Source organism: Pelophylax lessonae, assembly GCF_965119305.1.
Source record: "Pelophylax lessonae genome assembly, chromosome: 3".
Lineage (NCBI taxonomy): Eukaryota > Metazoa > Chordata > Amphibia > Anura > Ranidae > Pelophylax > Pelophylax lessonae.
The window spans coordinates 601974319-601992617 of record NC_138770.1 but is presented as its reverse complement, the minus strand read 5'-3'; the positions used below and the strand labels follow the sequence as shown (position 1 = coordinate 601992617).

General features: G+C 41.1%; 1 protein-coding gene across 2 annotated transcripts in view; it reads left to right on the top strand.

Annotated features, from left to right (window-relative positions):
* The window catches only part of XDH (xanthine dehydrogenase), an 897187-nt gene that overhangs the window by 128063 nt on the left and 750825 nt on the right, over positions 1 to 18299 (top strand). For both annotated transcript variants that reach the window (XM_082252550.1, XM_082252549.1), the window contains exons 28-29: positions 3595 to 3690; positions 5781 to 5909. In XM_082252550.1, coding sequence (XP_082108676.1) covers positions 3595 to 3690; positions 5781 to 5909 — 225 coding nt within the window. The remainder of the gene's footprint in view (positions 1 to 3594; positions 3691 to 5780; positions 5910 to 18299) is intronic.

Below are 18299 nucleotides of genomic sequence, written 5' to 3'. Positions count from 1 at the left end.
CATTGCCTGCTGCTTTGCAATGCTACATAATGGCTGTGCTTTATTGTTCCTACTTACAATACAATACTAGTCATAATTGTCTGACTCACTGAAAACAATGCACTCCTGGTGTGGCTTACATATTTTTCTAGTCAGTTGTTAAAGCAGAACCCATAACAATTTTATAAAAAAAAAAAAAAAAGTTCTTTAGCAAGGAACATACATTCCACATTAATAATAATGCAAGGTGATGTTGGTGCTGAGCTGTTAGGATAGTGAAGGTGTACTCAAAAAAAGGGGGTAAGAAATAAATATATAGAGAAAAAGAATGCCTATGTCTACTATAAACATGTGCAAATAAAAATGTATCCTGATATTAAAACTTCAAATAAATTTAAATTATAAGGTGTCGTATTGGTAAACGAATGAATAGCAAAAAACAATGCATATAGATCACAATGAGAAATAACCAGTAATAGTGCTAAAATAAACAATAGTGCAAATATTGTGCAAGGGTTAAACATTCAACATGAAACAAGTCCATATTGCAGATTGTGTTATTTAAAAAAGCATCTTTAGTGTGAAAGCTGTAAGGTAACAGCATGAATTAGGTAACTTTGTGTGTAGATCTGTGTATCTCTGCTTGCGTCTAGGGGACCTCAAGTGCTTGGTCTGGCTTGTGGATCTCTATAGTTACTACTGTATATATCCCCTCAGCAGAAATCCTGGGATTCTTCCTCCATTCCTCCGTTTTATGTGTAACTATAAAATAAACTCTCCATGGTGTAATACAGTTTCAGTGGGTTTATTGAATAAAAACAGCTGATGTACTCACATTTTTAATAATAAAACAACAACAAGCTCGTACAAAAACATCACTTCCGTTATGTTATGCTTCTGCCCTACACGTTGCGTCACGCACACGTGACTTCATCAGCTGAGGGAATATAATCACTATAGAGATCCACAAGCCAGACCAAGCACTGGAGGTCCCCTAGACGCAAGCAGAGATACACAGATCTACAGACAAAGTTACCTAATCAATGCTGTTACCTTACAAGAGATAGTCAGAGACTGCAGACAAGATATGGTCAGAGACTGCAGACATAATGCAGGAGATGGTTAGAGACTGCAGACATGACACGAGATGGTCAGAGACTGCGGACATGATACAAGAGATGATCGGAGACTGCAAACATGATACAAGAGATAATCAGAGACTGCAGACATGATGCAAGAGATAGTCACAGACTGCAGACATGATACAAGAGATAATCAGAGACTGCAGACATGATATAAGAGACAGTCAGAGACTGCAGACATTGTACAAGAGATGGTCAGAGACTGCAAACATGATACAAGAGATATTCAGAGACTGCAGACATGATACAAGAGATAGTCACAGACTGCAGACATGATTCAAGAGATATAACAAGAGAAGTAGTGCAGCGCTAAATTAAAAATACTAAAATAATAAATAATAATAAATGATAACTGAAATGCATCAAAAACCAGAGAAAAGTCCATAAAAGTCCACAAGTGAGCAAGTAGATAATCACAGAGAAGCCTTCAGTGAAGAGGGACGAATAATATAGGTGATCCAAATGTATCAGTCCATCCACCAAGAGAACATACTGCCTCTCACCTCCACTTATCGACCACTAGGGGTCATCAGGCCACCATTATCACAATCCCAGTACTCCTTCTACAGTTCCACTTCACTAAGCCAGAGGATACAGCTGATGGACATAGGCTTCTCACTGGACTCACGACTCAGTCAGTACATCCTGCGGCCGCCCGGCATGATCGGCTTGTCTGTATATGTCTGCAATGTCTGCAATTGACACTGTGACAGTGCCCTCCTTGTGAGTAGTTGTATCTGCCTTTTTTATGAATAAATGCAATATAGACAGAGAGCATTCGATCTTTTTTATTTACATGACACCGGATGTACTGACTGAGTTGTGAGTCCAGTGAGAAGCCTATGTCCATCAGCTGTATCCTCTGGCTTAGTGGAGTGGAACTGTGGAAGGAGTACTGTGATTGTGATTATGGTGGCCTGATGACCCCTAGTGGTCGATAAGTGGAGGTGAGAGGCAGTATGTTCTCTTGGTGGATGGGCTGATACATTTGGATCACCTATATTATTCATCCCTCTTCACTGAAGGCTTCTCTGTGATTATCTACTTGCTCACTTATGGTCTTTTATGGACTTTTCTCTGATTTTTAAAGCATTTCATTTATCATTATTTATTATTTTAGCATTATTTTTAATTTAGCGCTGCACTACTTCTCTTGTTATTGCTACTGTTGAGGTTCTTGGTTTGGCCTTTTTAGTGTTCAGCTGCTGCCGGTCTATAGGGGATTTTCATTGATCTAGCGCTGAATACTTTCTCTTTTTATATGATACAAGAATATGATACAAGAGTTGGTCAAAGACTACTGACATGATACAAGAGATGGTCAGAGACTCCTGACATGATACAAGAGATGGTCAGAGACTGCTGACATGATACAAGAGATGGTCAGAGACTGCTGACATGATACAAGAGATGGTCAGAGATTGTGGACATGATACAAGAGATGGTCAGAGAGTGCAGATATGATACAAGAGATAGTCAGAGACTGCTGACATGATACATGAAATGATCAGAGACTGCAGACATGATACAAGAAATGGCCAGAGACTGCGGACATGATGGAGGAGAGAGAACTGGAGAAGCCGAAGGTCACTAGGGGAACCGAAGAGCACTTCCTTATTCCTCCTGCAGCCGCTGAATGCCTGATTCTTCTCCTCTCCCTCCTGCAGTCACTCAGCAGCTACAGGAGGAATATGGAAAGATCAATTCCTCTATATGCAGCTGCAGGGAGGCTCCTCCTTTCCGGGCACACAGGGAGGCTGCTCAGGCAATCACTTTCTTTCTGGTCCAGGCGATGGGATTCCTTGCATTACCTTCCCCTGCATGGTCATGGGGCAGCTGGGTAGTTTCCTTCTCCCAGCGCCGACTGCTGAATCGAATAAGCGTGGGCTGAAGGAGGAGCCCAGCTACTGCAGCTGCTTTTACCACATGGACATGCCACTCAGCAGCACCGGTTGGCACCCCAGAGCAGCAACCCCCCCCCCCCCAGTGTTTGGCACCCGGGGCAGGCCGCTGCACTCCTGTTGGTACGCCAAAGGCTATACCTGCAAAAGGGGCCAGCCTGATGTGATCCAGCAGGTTCCACTTTAAGCAAAACCGTTAAATGAGGATGAACTAATACAGAGCTCCCTCTAGTGGTTAATACACAAATCTCTACATTCAATACAATAGCATGAATTTGGAAGAATGAGCATTTAAAATGGTAAAAGTCAGTAAGGATTATTTTAAGGCAAACGGTGCAAAAACAACTCAAAATATACTTTTGAAAATACTGGGCCTATCCTTTAAATGTTGTAAAGGAAAAGCTCAGTTTGATCCCTTGCCCTAGTTTGCCATAAACTAATAGTAAAACAATACAAGGACCACACTGATAAACAAACAAAACCCTAATACTTCCATATTTAAGAAGTAGCTCAAGTCATTGCAATACCTCTTGTGTTAATTGTATATGCTCTTTGTATCTTTTGTTCTACAGGCTGGAGCTCTGGTCCATGTGTACACAGATGGGTCAGTTCTGTTGACCCATGGTGGGACAGAGATGGGTCAGGGGCTGCATACCAAGATGATTCAGGTAATACAAATACCTGATGGTACTGTGTTTAATACCATTGTTTTAGCATGGAGGATGCATGTGAGTTAATTCATTTGTTAATATAAGTGTATTAATTTTGGAGTTGGGAACATTCTAATATGCATTTGACACCCATACTAATGTATAACATATTAACGTATCAGTTCAGAGTGAGGGAGGCTGCTTGTCTCCAGCTCCAGTCACACGACCCAGTTGAGAGGAGACTTTATTTATTCTGAACTGTCATTGTCTTGTATGTGTGTTTTATGGAGGGGGAGAGATGTACTGAGGGGTAAGTGCTGTACTGATGCTGGAGAGCTGTTCTGGGGCAGGGAGAGCTGTACTGATTTAGGATAGCTGTACTGCGTAGGAAGAGCAGGGTAGAGCTATACTGGTGGATCAGAACTGTATTAGGGGGGAGAGCTTTACAGAGGGGGCAGCTGTACAGAGGGGGAAGCTGTACTGATGGGGGCAGGGCTGTACTGAAGGGGAAGAGCTGTACTGAAGGGGAAGAGCAGTACCGAGGTGGTGGAGCTGTACAGGGGAGATTGTTGTACTGGGGATGAGATCCACACTGAAGAGGAAGAGCTGTACTGGGGGGGGGGGGGGGGCTGTACTGGGAGGGAGCTGTACTGGAAGACAGAGCTTTATGGATAGCTGTATTGGGGGTGGGGAGCTGTGTTGGAGGGGGGAAAGCTCTACAGGATGGGGAGAGCTATACCTACTAGGGGGGAACTGTGCTGTGGGAAGAAATCTGTAGTAGTGGGGGGGGGGGGGAGAGAGTTGACTTCTTGGGGAGGAAGGTATTTTTTGTTGTTGTTCTCTGTCTACAGACCTGTGCATTACACTCTCCTGGTCCCTGAGTTCTATGTGATGCCCTGCTTACCCCTGTGCTTTGTGCGTTAATTACTCCCGACCTCTGCTCTCTGTGTGGTGTTCACTCCAGTCCCCCCCTCCCCCCCTTTGAGAAAAAAAAATATATATATGGTCCTGGAAGAGCGCAATTGTTTAAAATGTCTTTGTATGCTTTAGAACAAACAGTACCCTTCACTGGAAATACCTGAACTCAGTCATTTGGAGGGGTCCACATACTTTTATTCGTATAATTGTAAGAGTGATGGTCAGAAGTCAAAAAACTTTTTGCTGTACAGTGTGTATGTATCAACTCCTATATAGCTTTATTGTCCTCAAAGTATGATCTCTGACACTTGCATAAGGCTCCCTGACATTGGGAGCAAAATAGTACATTGAGTTGAATTTTTATTATCAGTCCTCTTTTAGACATTTTCAGGGTTAAAACAGGTGGTAATGAAGCAACATAAGGCCACCTCACCACCTGTCAAATGCTTTCTGAAAAGTGATCCACTGTGGATCAATTTTCAGGGGGGCAGAAATGATACACATCTATAAATGAGCCATTAGAGCCTTTTCAGTCCCCTTTCATACCTCCGAGCCCCCCCCCCCCCACCTAGATCCCTTTAGCGCCATGCACCCCTCAGAGCTCACCTCCCAGCTCCCCTCCCTCATCCCACTAACATAGATGCCTATAAGTCCTCCTCAGACTAAAATCAGTGAGGCTGGGGCATTTTTTTTCCACTGACACAGCACAATTTTCCCTTTAGCAACACCCCCGATGCAAAGACATTTTTTCCTTCCAGTGATACACCAATGCAGGGACAGTTTTTCTTTTTGGTGACACCAACAAAGAAGGGACATTTTTTCCTTCTAGTGACACCACCAATGCAGGGACATTTTTTCCTTCTAGTGACACCACCAATGCAGGGACATATTTTTCTTTTCAGAAACACCACCAACATTACATGCATTTCACTGCACACACTGCTTTTAGCCCTGAGGGTAAGGGGGCGGGGGGGGGGGGCGCAGTTTTTCCTTTTTACCCTAAACACTGGATGACCTTGTGCTGCCACTGGTTAGAAGCTCTGTCTGGTTTTCATTGATGTAATTGTTTTTTGGGGATTTTAAACAACTACTTGTGCAATAAAATAATAATAAATAAATAAAATGCAGAAAATATATGCACATAAAAATAATTGTGCTAATATCCATTTTTCTATTCTCATATACTGTAGGTGGCCAGTAGGGCTCTGGGGATACCAACATCTAAAATACACATCAGTGAGACCAGCACAAACACGGTGCCCAACACGTCGCCAACAGCTGCCTCTGCCAGCTCGGACCTCAATGGAATGGCTATTTATGTAAGCAGCTGTAAATTCTAAGACATTTTATTTAGGTGTAAGGCTTGGCATAGGCAGGACCATTATCTGTGCTAGGAAGACTTGACTAGGTAGACTTGATATGTAGACCATGGTTATTCAAAAACTTCCCCCTGGGGGATGTTTGTTACTCTCATCATATGCGCTGTGTGATGTGGTAGATTGTAAACTCATCTTACATTTTGTATTCCAATTGTGGTATCTTATTTAGATCTTCCTGCCTTTAAGGATGTATGAATGTACTCAAGTTTATTTTGACGGCCATTCGGCGAACATATCATATGTTCTGTCACTGATTCTGAACCCCATTTAAAAGCAGCTGGAGTTGAATCTTCCAAATCAAAAATATAATTTAGCAGGAAGCAGTGAAATTAATAATGCCTAAAGTGTTACATTAACCACTTCAGCTCCGAAAGATTTTAACCTCTTCATGACCAGGCAAGTTTTTGCTATTCGTAACTGCGCTACTTAACTGGCAATTAGGCAGTCGTGCAACACTGTACCCAAATGAGGTTCATTTTTTTTTCAGCACAAACAGAGCTTTCTTTTGGTGGCAAATGATCCCCTCTGGGTTTTTTATTTTTTATTATATAAATGAAAAAAGATCAAACATTTTGAAAAAAAAAAACCCTATTTTGTATTTTTTACTTTCTGCTATAAAACATATCACATAAAAAAAAAATAATAATTTGTTTATAAATTTTGGGCAAAATGTGCTACAAGTCTTTGGTATAAGAAAAATCCCAATAAGCATATATTGATTGGTTTGCTTGAAAGGTATTATGTCTACAAACAATGGGATATATGTTGGAATTTTTATTTATTTTTTATGCTAGTAATGGTGGTGATCAGAAAATTATAGTGTAACTGTGATACTGCAGTGGGGAATCTGACACTAACTGACACTGGGGGGGGGGGGGACTCACTAACTGACATCACCAGTGACACTAATACAGGGATCAATGCTAATAATATACACTGTCACTGTACCAATGACACTGGCTAAGAAAGGGTTAACATTTATGATCAATCAAGGGGTTAACTGTGTGCCTAATTGCTGCTGACTGTAGAGAGTTTTGTGCTGTTTAGCAACACAGAACTCTCTTCTGTCATTTGCTCAGCTGATCAGCAGGTTCCAGCTATAAGTTATTGGCTGGGACCTGCTGATTGGCTTGTGCTGTCATAAATAACCACACAGCCGGGGTGGCATGCATGCGTGTGTCCCTTACCCAGAAATACTGGGTCACGTAAATGTACATGATTCAGAACAGCAGGGCCGATCTACCGCGGTAAATCTGTGGTAGGCGGTCCAAAGTGGGTACAATGCAAAATTCCTTTTAATATGAGGGCTGAGGGTATCTCAATCAGTTTGTGAAGTGGGGCATCTGTATGATGTGTACTGCAGTGAAACTGGTATCTACAAAGGAAAAAAGTGCTGTGTAAATTTCTGGTAATATACCGTCCCTGCAAGCTTCCTTTTGTTTTGTAAAAAATTGCATGGGGACCCCACTAAATTCAGACCATAAATATGTTTTTTTTTTTCTCTTTGTTACTTTAAAAAAAAATAACTGTATGATGTATACAGTGTACTGCAGCAGAACTGGCATCTACAAAGCAAAAAAGTGCTGTGTAAATTTCTGATAATATTTTTTTAATTAATACATTTTTATTGAGAAAAAACAGAAAGGAAGGATACAAAAAAAATGGGTGAAAAAAAGAGGTACGTGTGGCACTCACACAGGAATAACATTTACATGGCTCAAATATGTCCTTCATAAAAACAATTTATAGCGTGCCCTCTTATCCTTCAGTAGCTGTGAAACATAAAGTTCAACCATTGAATAATAATAATATGTTTACCCTTGAGGTCACATATATGACGGTGGTGGGTATCAGATCCCTGCCCTTCTCACTAACTCATGACCAAGGACCAGCCAATCTCACACCTGCCGTCACTTGTGTGACAATGCCACTCTCAGCTGCACCCTGCACAAAGATTTTCATGTACAAAAAGCAAATGACTCCTGCGCTTAAGGGGTGGCCTTGTGGCTGGTATCCTGAAAATGCGATTCAGGTCAAATTGTAGTAAATTCAGGCTGTGCTGCCACTCTTAATGGGACGTGGTAACCCAAAGAAGATACTGGAAAAGAGAAATGGACAGAGGGCGCACCAGCCTAGCGCATTATCTTTAAAACAATTTATTGTAATAGACATGTATACACATTATACTCACAAAACGATTATGAAACATGGGCAATAAGCAATGAGGGACCACCAGGGGTCTCCACTGGGCATCCTCAGCTGCCGCAGGCCGTGGAAGGATGTAGACCTCCAAAAAAATTCTTACGCGTTTCGGGGTGTTCCCCCTTCATCAGAGCTCTGATGAAGAGGGAACCCCCCGAAATGCGTAAGCTGTTTTTTGGAGGTCTACATCCTTCCACGGCCTGCGGCAGCTGAGGATGTCCAGTGGTGTAGCTGGCCAGCTAGAACCTGTCCTAGGTTGCTAATATGACCTACATGCATATACAGCTAGACCTGCTAATAATATTAATACAGTGCATATGTTTATGTGTGAGAGACAAAAGCAGAGTTATTTACTGTGATTTCATGTTTGGATGTCACATAACAGTTGTATGTTGTGTTCACAGAAGCAAAGGAAAAATATGCCTGTAAGATTCATTTGTATGCATATAAGGTAAGCTCAGACACAGCAGAGTTGAAACCAGAAAGCACAGGGTTAAACTTTATTACCCATAAGGAGTTTGTGGCCAATCACAGCCAATCTCTCACTCGGCAACAGTCTTGGCCAATTACAGCCAGCCTTGCACCCATCATTTTCTCTCTGAAGCCTCATGCTTCAGCCTTGCCCTCTCATTCCACTACAGGAGAGGACTGAATAGACACACAGATCCACAGAGCAGTTTTATGGAAGCAAGTGGCCAAAAATAGGTAATTAACAGTTATACATGTTCCTATTGTTAGCAATGTGATTAGAGCTGTATACTGAACTAGTTATATGTGTTCACTTGTAGTTCCACCAAACCAAATTATCAAACCCGAACGAACACGGACCAAAAGTTATATCAAACTATCAAAGAAACAAACCCGAATCAAACCCAAGCAAACAAACTCAAACAGCAGTACAGAGAGAAATATATCCACCATTTGTAATACTGTATTCAGCACATGTTATACATGGACTGTCTGCTGCAAAGTGTCAGTGCTATCTCTGAAGAAAAGTTGAAGTTAATAAAGAAGATATTTTAAGCGTTTGGTGTGCTCTTTAAACCTACTGCTTTCCATAGAACGGTATTGGAGGAATTTATAGAGTAACAGACAGTCTGGTTAGACTGAAGTCAGAGAGATCCAATTCTTCTAATGCCACAGCGCATAAGGCACTTTGTAGTGCTGCGCCTGCCACAGTGGAACTATTTAGCCCTTTGAGGGTGAAGTAATAGTGCTCCTCAACTTGCACAGTAAAGAGCGCATCTGAGCAGCGGAGCTACCATAGAGGCCATAGAACGTGTGGGTTTAGTCAAACTGCAGCCGACTCTTAAAGTGGCAGAACGGCAAAGGCAAGATAGTCACAGAAAGAGCGCCAACCCTCCTGCGATTCCTAGAGAGAGAAAGAGACGCATGGTGGGAGGCCAAAGTCCAGAGCTAGAGTGCCTGCACCGCTACCCACGGAGAGACCACGTACTGCAGCCAGCTAGTTTCCCGCCACTAGGCCCAAAGCCTGCAGCACAAAGCATCGCAAGTCAGCGCAGAGCATCGCAAGTCAGCGCAGAGCATCGCAAGTAAGCGCAAAGCATCGCAAGTCTACATAGAGCATCAGATCAAGAAAAGACAAGTCTCCTTTAAGACTGATATTTGTTCCAGCAACTTACAGATCGCAGTATCCTGCTCTTCAGAATAAGGTCAGAACTTTCCTTTATTACTTATCATTGCAATAGGCTTGACGAAAAAGAGACATTTTCGTGTTCAGGAATAAAAGGACTGTAAGTAAAAAACAAGGGGCAGTTCTAGTACACGGACTCTAAAGTATTTAATGTGAATGTCATTTTTTACTGCCTGCACCCTATTGCATTTAAAGTGAAAGAAATTTTTATTGCCTGTACCTATTGCATTTAAAGTGAAAGTCTTCTTAATATTCTTATTGAGTGTTATAGCATTTAGAGTAAAAATGTCTAAGTCTAGTATTGCCACTGTTAGAGGATACAAGGATAGATAAGTTTGAAAGTGAAGAGCAAGGGAACCTGTCTGAGGTATAAGAGTCAGATGCAGCATTAGTCTTGCCCCAAACTGATATAGCCCAAACAGATGAACTAAGACGCTCAGAACGTATCAGAAAACCGACCGCAAAGGTGCTGGAAAATTTGGAGCAAGAAGCAGCATTAAAAGGAAAAAACTTCACCAGAATGTATAAGTGGAAATCATACATTAAAGATGTTCGTAGAAGGCTAAAGCAAGAAAGTTTAAATGGAAACTTGAGTGATATTGTAGAGACGATAGAAGAATCTGAATCAGAGCTCATGGCAGCATATGCCAATCTGCGGTCATCCACGACACCTTCCCAGGATATTGTAAGGAACATGGACACGTACTGCAGTCACCAAAGATTTAGTAAAGCTCATGAGAGAACTATCATCTGAAGCTAACTATGATGAAGTTAAGGCACGAAAGAGAATGAACGAGCTCTTTATGAGAGACTATGCTAGGTCCTTAGGGGGAACCACAATCTCAAGCGGGACTTCCTTCACTAGCAGAAGTGCCAGTAACATATCGGAGTCCTCAAGTACCTTAATAGCCAAAAGAAAGGAACTGGTCAAGCAACTTGCTGTCAAGAAAGCAGAAATTGAGATGGAATCTGCCATCGAGACGCAGCGCCTACGAAAAGCTGAAATGGAAGCTAAAATGGAGGCACAGCGCCATCAAATGGAAGCTAAATTGGAGGCACAGCGCCATCAAATGGAAGCTGAAATGGAGGCACAGCGCCATCAAATGGAAAGTCTGGAAAGGCTGAAAGAAGTCAAGATTATAGAAGCCAGACTAAGAGTACATGAAGAGAGAGACTTACCTAATTCAGAACTAGGTGAGAAAATAAAACTAGATGATCCTATTCCTAGATGTCACTGCAATGATCAGGAAAATGTTGTAACTATTGTCCCAGCAAGACAACAGAGAACAGTCCCAGCAAGACTGCCCGTTCCAGAACCTGCTGTATTTTCAGGAGACATAATGAAGTTCATAGAGTGGAAGGCAAGTTTTGAAATGATCATTGAGCACTATTGTTCCAGGCCAGTTGACAAGTTATTCTACCTTCAGAAATATGTTGGTGGAGAAGCAAAGAAAGCTCTTGAAGGTAACTTCTATAGAACAGACAAAGAAGCCTACAAGCAAGCTTGGGAAAAGTTAACTGCAAGATATGGTCATCCTTTCTTAGTACAAAGAGCATTTAGGGAGAAATTGAATAACTGGCCTAAGATAGGTCCTAAAGAACATTTCAAACTCCAAGAGTATGGTGACTTCCTGCAAGCATGCAGCAATGCCATCCCACATGTACGAGGACTAGAAGTACTGAACGACTATCTGGAAAACCACAGGATGCTAGCTAAACTACCTGAAGGAGTAGCTTCTAGGTGGAATCGCTATGTGACTGAACAGTTAGATCTAAATAAGGACTTCCCAAGTTTTGAAAAGTTCTCTGAGTTTGTCAATAAGGAAGCACGAATAGCATGTAACCCAGTAACAGCATCTTATGCCTTAAAATCCTTAGAAGAAAGGCCTGCGAGAGATATAAGACGTGCAAAAGTAACTAGCTTTGTAACCAACACAGCAGCTAAAGGTCTAGATACCTACGAGAGCAAGTTCAAAGTCACTACTGGGATCAGTAGAGAGACAGAACTGACAAATCTTCAGACTACCTTTAAGTGTATGTTCTGTGGAGAGAACCACTCCATACACAAGCGCCAACAATTGAAAGAGAAGTCAAATGAAAAGAAAAAATTTGTACTTGATAATCAACTGTGTTTTGGATGCCTAAGAAAAGGACATATTACTAAGGAGTGTAAGAAAAGGGCCACATGCAGTGTTTGCAAAGGACGCCATCCTACCCCATTACATGAAGAACGTCCAAAGAAGGATGAATCCTCAATACCTAAAGATGCTGAGGAAGAAAAGAAAGTATCAGTATTCTCTTACAGAGTAAGGGAAGGAGAAAGCAACGGCACATCAATGGTCGTACCAGTGTGCATTTCAAATCCTAAAAGGAGGAATAAGAAGGTATATGCCTATGCACTATTGGATGCCCAAAGCGATGTTACCTTCATTGATCAAGAAATCTGCAAGAAATTACAAGTGGCTACAGAACCAGTGAAGCTCAAACTCACCACAATGACGGGGAGAGATACATTAGTGAACAGTCAAAGAGTTAAAGGATTGAGAGTTAGAGGACTTCATTCAAACCTCACATTAAATCTACCTCCAGCCTATACGAAAGACGATATACCTCTAGATCGAGATCGCATACCTACCTGTGAAACAGCCAATAAATGGGAACACCTATCTGTCATATCACATGAAATGTCCCCGCTAAAGGAGTTTGGTGTTGGACTGTTGATAGGCTACGATTGTCCCGAAGCTTTGGTACCACGAGAGGTAATCACAGGAGGAAAGGGTGAACCCTACGCTGTTCGAACTGATCTAGGATGGGGTGTTGTTGGAGGAAAACAGCAGATTGAAAACTCAAGACAGGTGACAGGATTGTGTCATCGAATATCCGTCCAAGAGTTACCAACTGTAAGTTCGGCAAAAGTAATCAAGATCCTTGAGTCTGACTTTGCAGACATAAGTTCTGAAGAAAAGAGTGTATCTCCAGAAGTAAAAGTTGTACAAACATTGAGCACTGCTGCCAAGTGTCAAGATGACATACTTGAAAGACTAGCCAGATGTTAAAAATGGAATACAGTCATAAACATAGTAGCTCGAATTCAATGTTTGGCAAAGGGAATCAGAAAGAAGGAATCATTGAATGTAGAGGAAAGAATGAAAGCTGAAGAAACAGTCATAAGACTTATTCAACAGAGATTCTATAGTGAAGAGTTGAAGAGACTCAGTCAAGAACCTAAAAGGCTTCCCAACAACCACCCATTGTACAAGCTTAATCTTGTTCTACAGGATGGTATACTGAAGGTGGGAGGGAGACTGGAAAATGCATCGTTACCCAGCAGAGTGAAGCATCCAGCAATTCTACCCAAAAATTCTGCCTTCACAAGACTGATTATTGATCACTACCACAACAAATCCTTGCATCAAGGAAGAAGCTTTACCCAGAACTGTTTGAGAGAAGGTGGTTACTGGATAGTGAAAGGAAGCAAAGTTATTGCAAAGTATATCAGTAAATGCGTAACTTGTAGAAAGGCACGTAGACCTACTGAAGAACAAAGAATGGCAGATCTACCTACAGATCCTGTAAACCCATCACCACCATTTCTTTATAGTGGAATGGATTGTTTCGGCCCATTCATTACCAAGCAAAACCGCAAGGAGTACAAGAGATATGGACTAATATTTACATGTCTAAGCTCCAGAGCAATTCATCTTGAAATGTTAGAAGATATGTCAACTGATGCATTCATCAATGCCTTGAGATGTTTCATAGCCATTAGAGGTACTGTCAGAGAGCTTAGATCTGACCAAGGATCCAATTTTGTCGGAGCAAGGAATGAATTGAAGAAAGCTCTAAAAGAGATCGACAAAGAAAAAGTAACTGAGTATTTGTCAGGGAATCAATGTGACTTTCATATGAATGCTCCACATGCAAGCCACACAGGAGGAGTTTGGGAAAGACAAATCAGAACTGTAAGAAATGTGTTAAGTTCAATGTTGAAAAAGAACTCCGGAAGAATGGATGATGCTTCACTTAGGACCCTATTCTATGAAGTAATGTCTATTGTTAACAGTCGTCCACTTACAGTTGACAACATCAATGATCCAACAAGTTTGGAACCTTTAACTCCCAACCATCTACTTCATCTTAAGTCTGATTACATACATCCACCACCTGGCAAGTTCACCAAAGAGGATTTATACGCCAAAAAGAGATGGCGAAGAGTTCAATATCTATGAGAACAGTTTTGGAATAGATGGAGGAAAGAGTACTTAGCTAATCTTACGCTAAGAAGTAAATGGCAAACACCCAGAAGAAATGTCCAAGTTGGTGACATAGTATTAGTGAAAGAAGAAGATTTACCTAGAAGTCAATGGAAATTGGCTAAAGTTCTAGAAGTTCAAAAGGATAAAGACAGACTAGTAAGAAGAGCGTTGTTACAAATAGGAGACTCAAAACTTGACAAAAAGGGAAAACGTCTCACTACTCCACTCAAGTTGGAACGTCCTATACAGCAGTTAGTTGTTCTACTTGAAAGTGATAAAAGACAAATCCCCAAATTCATGTTCAAATCCTACTATAGAGAACATAGAATTATAGGTAATTTTGGTGGGAGTGTAGCTGGCCAGCTAGAACCTGTCCTAGGTTGCTAATATGACCTACATGCATATACAGCTAGACCTGCTAATAATATTAATACAGTGCATATGTTTATGTGTGAGAGACAAAAGCAGAGTTATTTACTGTGATTTCATGTTTGGATGTCACATAACAGTTGTATGTTGTGTTCACAGAAGCAAAGGAAAAATATGCCTGTAAGATTCATTTGTATGCATATAAGGTAAGCTCAGACACAGCAGAGATGAAACCAGAAAGCACAGGGTTAAACTTTATTACCCATAAGGAGTTTGTGGCCAATCACAGCCAATCTCTCACTCGGCTACAGTCTTGGCCAATTACAGCCAGCCTTGCACCCATCATTTTCTCTCTGAAGCCTCATGCTTCAGCCTTGCCCTCTCATTCCACTACAGGAGAGGACTGAATAGACACACAGATCCACAGAGCAGTTTTATGGAAGCAAGTGGCCAAAAATAGGTAATTAACAGTTATACACGTTCCTATTGTTAGCAATGTGATTAGAGCTGTATACTGAACTAGTTATATGTGTTCACTTGTAGTTCCACCAAACCAAATTATCAAACCCGAACGAACACGGACCAAAAGTTATATCAAACTATCAAAGAAACAAACCCGAATCAAACCCAAGCAAACAAACAACTCAAACAGCAAACAGCAATACAGAGAGAAATATATCCACCATTTGTTATACTGTATTCAGCACATGTTGTACATGGACTGTCTGCTGCAAAGTGTCAGTGCTATCTCTGAAGAAAAGTTGAAGTTAATAAAGAAGATATTTTAAGCGTTTGGTGTGCTCTTTAAACCTACTGCTTTCCATAGAACGGTATTAGAGGAATTTATAGAGTAACAGACAGTCTGGTTAGACTGAAGTCAGAGAGAGCCAATTCTTCTAATGCCACAGCGCATAAGGCACTTTGTAGTGCTGCGCCTGCCACAAGTGGAGACCCCTGGTGGTCCCTCATTGCCTCATTGCTTATTGCCCATGTTTCATAATCGTTTTGTGAGTATAATGTGTATACATGTCTATTACAATAAATTGTTTTAAAGATAATGCGCTAGGCTGGTGCGCCCTCTGTCCATTTCTCTTTTCCAGTACAAAGATTTTCATGCTTGCGGGACCACAATCTAAATGCCAGCAGCCTGAGAGCGATTGTCACCGGGCTAATTAAGCAATTAACCATTTCACTGCCACCACCCACACGGGGAACTCTTAATTTTAGAAATACCAATTATGATTTTAGAATAATCGTCTGTAACACGCACTGTCACCACAGACAGGAATGTTCAGAGGATTAATTCTATACAGTAGCACTCTTCAAGAGATAGGTTCTTTGTTAGTTTGCATTAAGAGCTTAGGGACAAGATTAACACTTTTCAAAATAAACTTTAATAATAAAAAGGTTACAATTGGTGAAAATAAAATATTTACAGAAAAAAGTGTTTCAAAGAAATAGAGACACAATTCAGCAATTAGAAAAATAAGATAGAATTGAGAAATAAGAATACTTGCATTCATGTTCTTGGTGTTACAAGAGTTCAGAAGCTGGGCCAGTTGTGATCGGTTCTCAAACTTGATAGATGTTCCTTCTTGATGTTACCATGAGAACTCCTCATAACAAAGTTTGAGCAAGCTTTTCTCTAAGATCAAAGGGACATTGACGGATACCCCTAACCAATTAAAACAGAGGGACAATGGGCTGTCCTGGGTTTATAACAAATATCAAGACCTCCTTTGTGGACAGAGTCATGCCACTCTCAATATCTCGAAATATGTAATGGTTACATTCTTTAAACTACTAGCATATCATTCAGCATGTCATTTGGCACCAAAAGATACTAAATATGAATACATGATCACACAGGGAATATCTTTTCGCTATCTTCTTCTATATGTGATAGGGTGGTCATGCATGGTCTTAATTTGATCAGTATGACATTTGTCATCCAAATATATACTTATTGTTAATGTGTCATGTTCCTGTCTGCATTTATGAAATGTGTATGTATTGTTACATTTTCTAATGAACAGCTTGGCTGCGTGGTATTTATGACACAGCTTTGGTCAGCCTTAATGAATTTGCTTAGTTTTACGACCGGCCTGTTCTGGAAGAACAACATATGGCCAGGTTTCCTGTCTGTGCTGAGATAAGGTTTCTTTGAAGGGCCCAGCCCCCTGCATTCCTTAAGTTAATTGAGGTAGGGAGGGAGAAAAATATCACTTTTGGCCTGCTAGACTGTGTTACTGAACAAAATGGTTGCCCGTGACAAAATGGTTGCTTGCGACAGCTTTTAGTATATCCAGTGCAGGATATCATTACAACATAGGGGGAACCCAATATAGTAAAAACTAAAAAAAAAAAAAAACTGCTGGTAATACTGTTCCCTGCAAGCTTCCTTTATTTTGTAAAAAAATATATGAGGACCCCACAAAATACAGACAAGAAAAATGTTGATTTTTCTCTCTGTTCCTTAAAAAAAAAAAAAAAAAAAATGTGGGGGATCTATAATAGGTCCTTCAGGTCTGGTATGGATAGTAAAGGAAGAACCTCTGCACAAAAAAACAAGAAAACATTGGTGTGGATATCTGGTATATATTTCAAGGGGAAACCAGCACCTTTGAGTTTCTTTTTTTTTCTTTTTTTTGCACAGGATTTCCCCTTTAAAATCTGTACAAGATATGAAGGCTCTAGTATAGATTTTGGGGGAAACCCATGCAAATTTTTAATGCTTTTTGTACAGGGTTCCCTCTTAAAATGCATATCAGATCTGAAGGGGCCAGGTGTTTATTTTAGGGGGAATTCCACAACATTTTTGATAACATTGGGTCCCCCTTGAAGGGCCTATTGGTATTGAATTTGAAGGGGGGACTATTTAGTACTGCAGCTGCAACTCTTGTATCAAAGGCCTGCAGACTCACTGTCACTGTAATGAGCAGATTGCAAAGAAATGACATGGAAAGCGAAACAGTTTAGCTATGACGTAGATTTTGAATTATAAGAGTGCTAGAAGAGAAGAAAAAACCTTTGGCAGGAAGAACAGTAGATGTACATTATCTGGGCATAAAGCTGTTTGCCTGGATGTGTTCCTTTAAGTGTTTGTTATCCAAAAAGAAAAAAAAAATAGATCCTGTTCCCTTAAAGCATGTTACATAGCACAGTGCTTGTGTCATGTAATTTAGCCCCCTGTATCACCTAATAAACCTGGCTGATTCTGCCTGGTTTTGCCCTCCCCCACTGTAAACTGACCACGGTTTATCATGGCTGCTGAGCCCTGACAACGTGGTCAGTTTATGTGCCTCCGTCATACGCAGCCCTGCTCTGTCCTTCTCTGTCCTCCTCTCCCCCCCTCCCCCCCCCTGTCTGTCTGCTCATGACAGTGCCCGCCCCCTCCCCTCCTGCTTCCTTTAAAACTCTAATATATTGATGCCACCCCCTCTGTTATATAACAAGATGTGTCCCAGTGTCTGATCTACATAAAAAAGAATGCAGATTATACCTTATATCAAAACATCTCCCGGAGCTTACATGACTCCTTGGATCTCTCTCCTCTCTTTTCCCCTCCTCTCCACCTGACGTTAGTGGGAGTGCTCGGCCCCGCCTGCTTTAGCTGTCAGGCGAGCAGAGGAAAGAGCCGAGGAGTCAAGTGCCCCAGAAGACGCTCTGATATAAGGTATAATCAACCTTTTTTATATATAGATCAAACACTGGGACACATACTGTATTGTTATATAACAGAGGGAATGATATGAATAGGTTATAGTGGCTTAACAACCACTTTAAGGATTGGTTCAGATCTATGCATGCTACGTGCTGGGAGTAGGGCAGCTCATTCATTCCAATGGG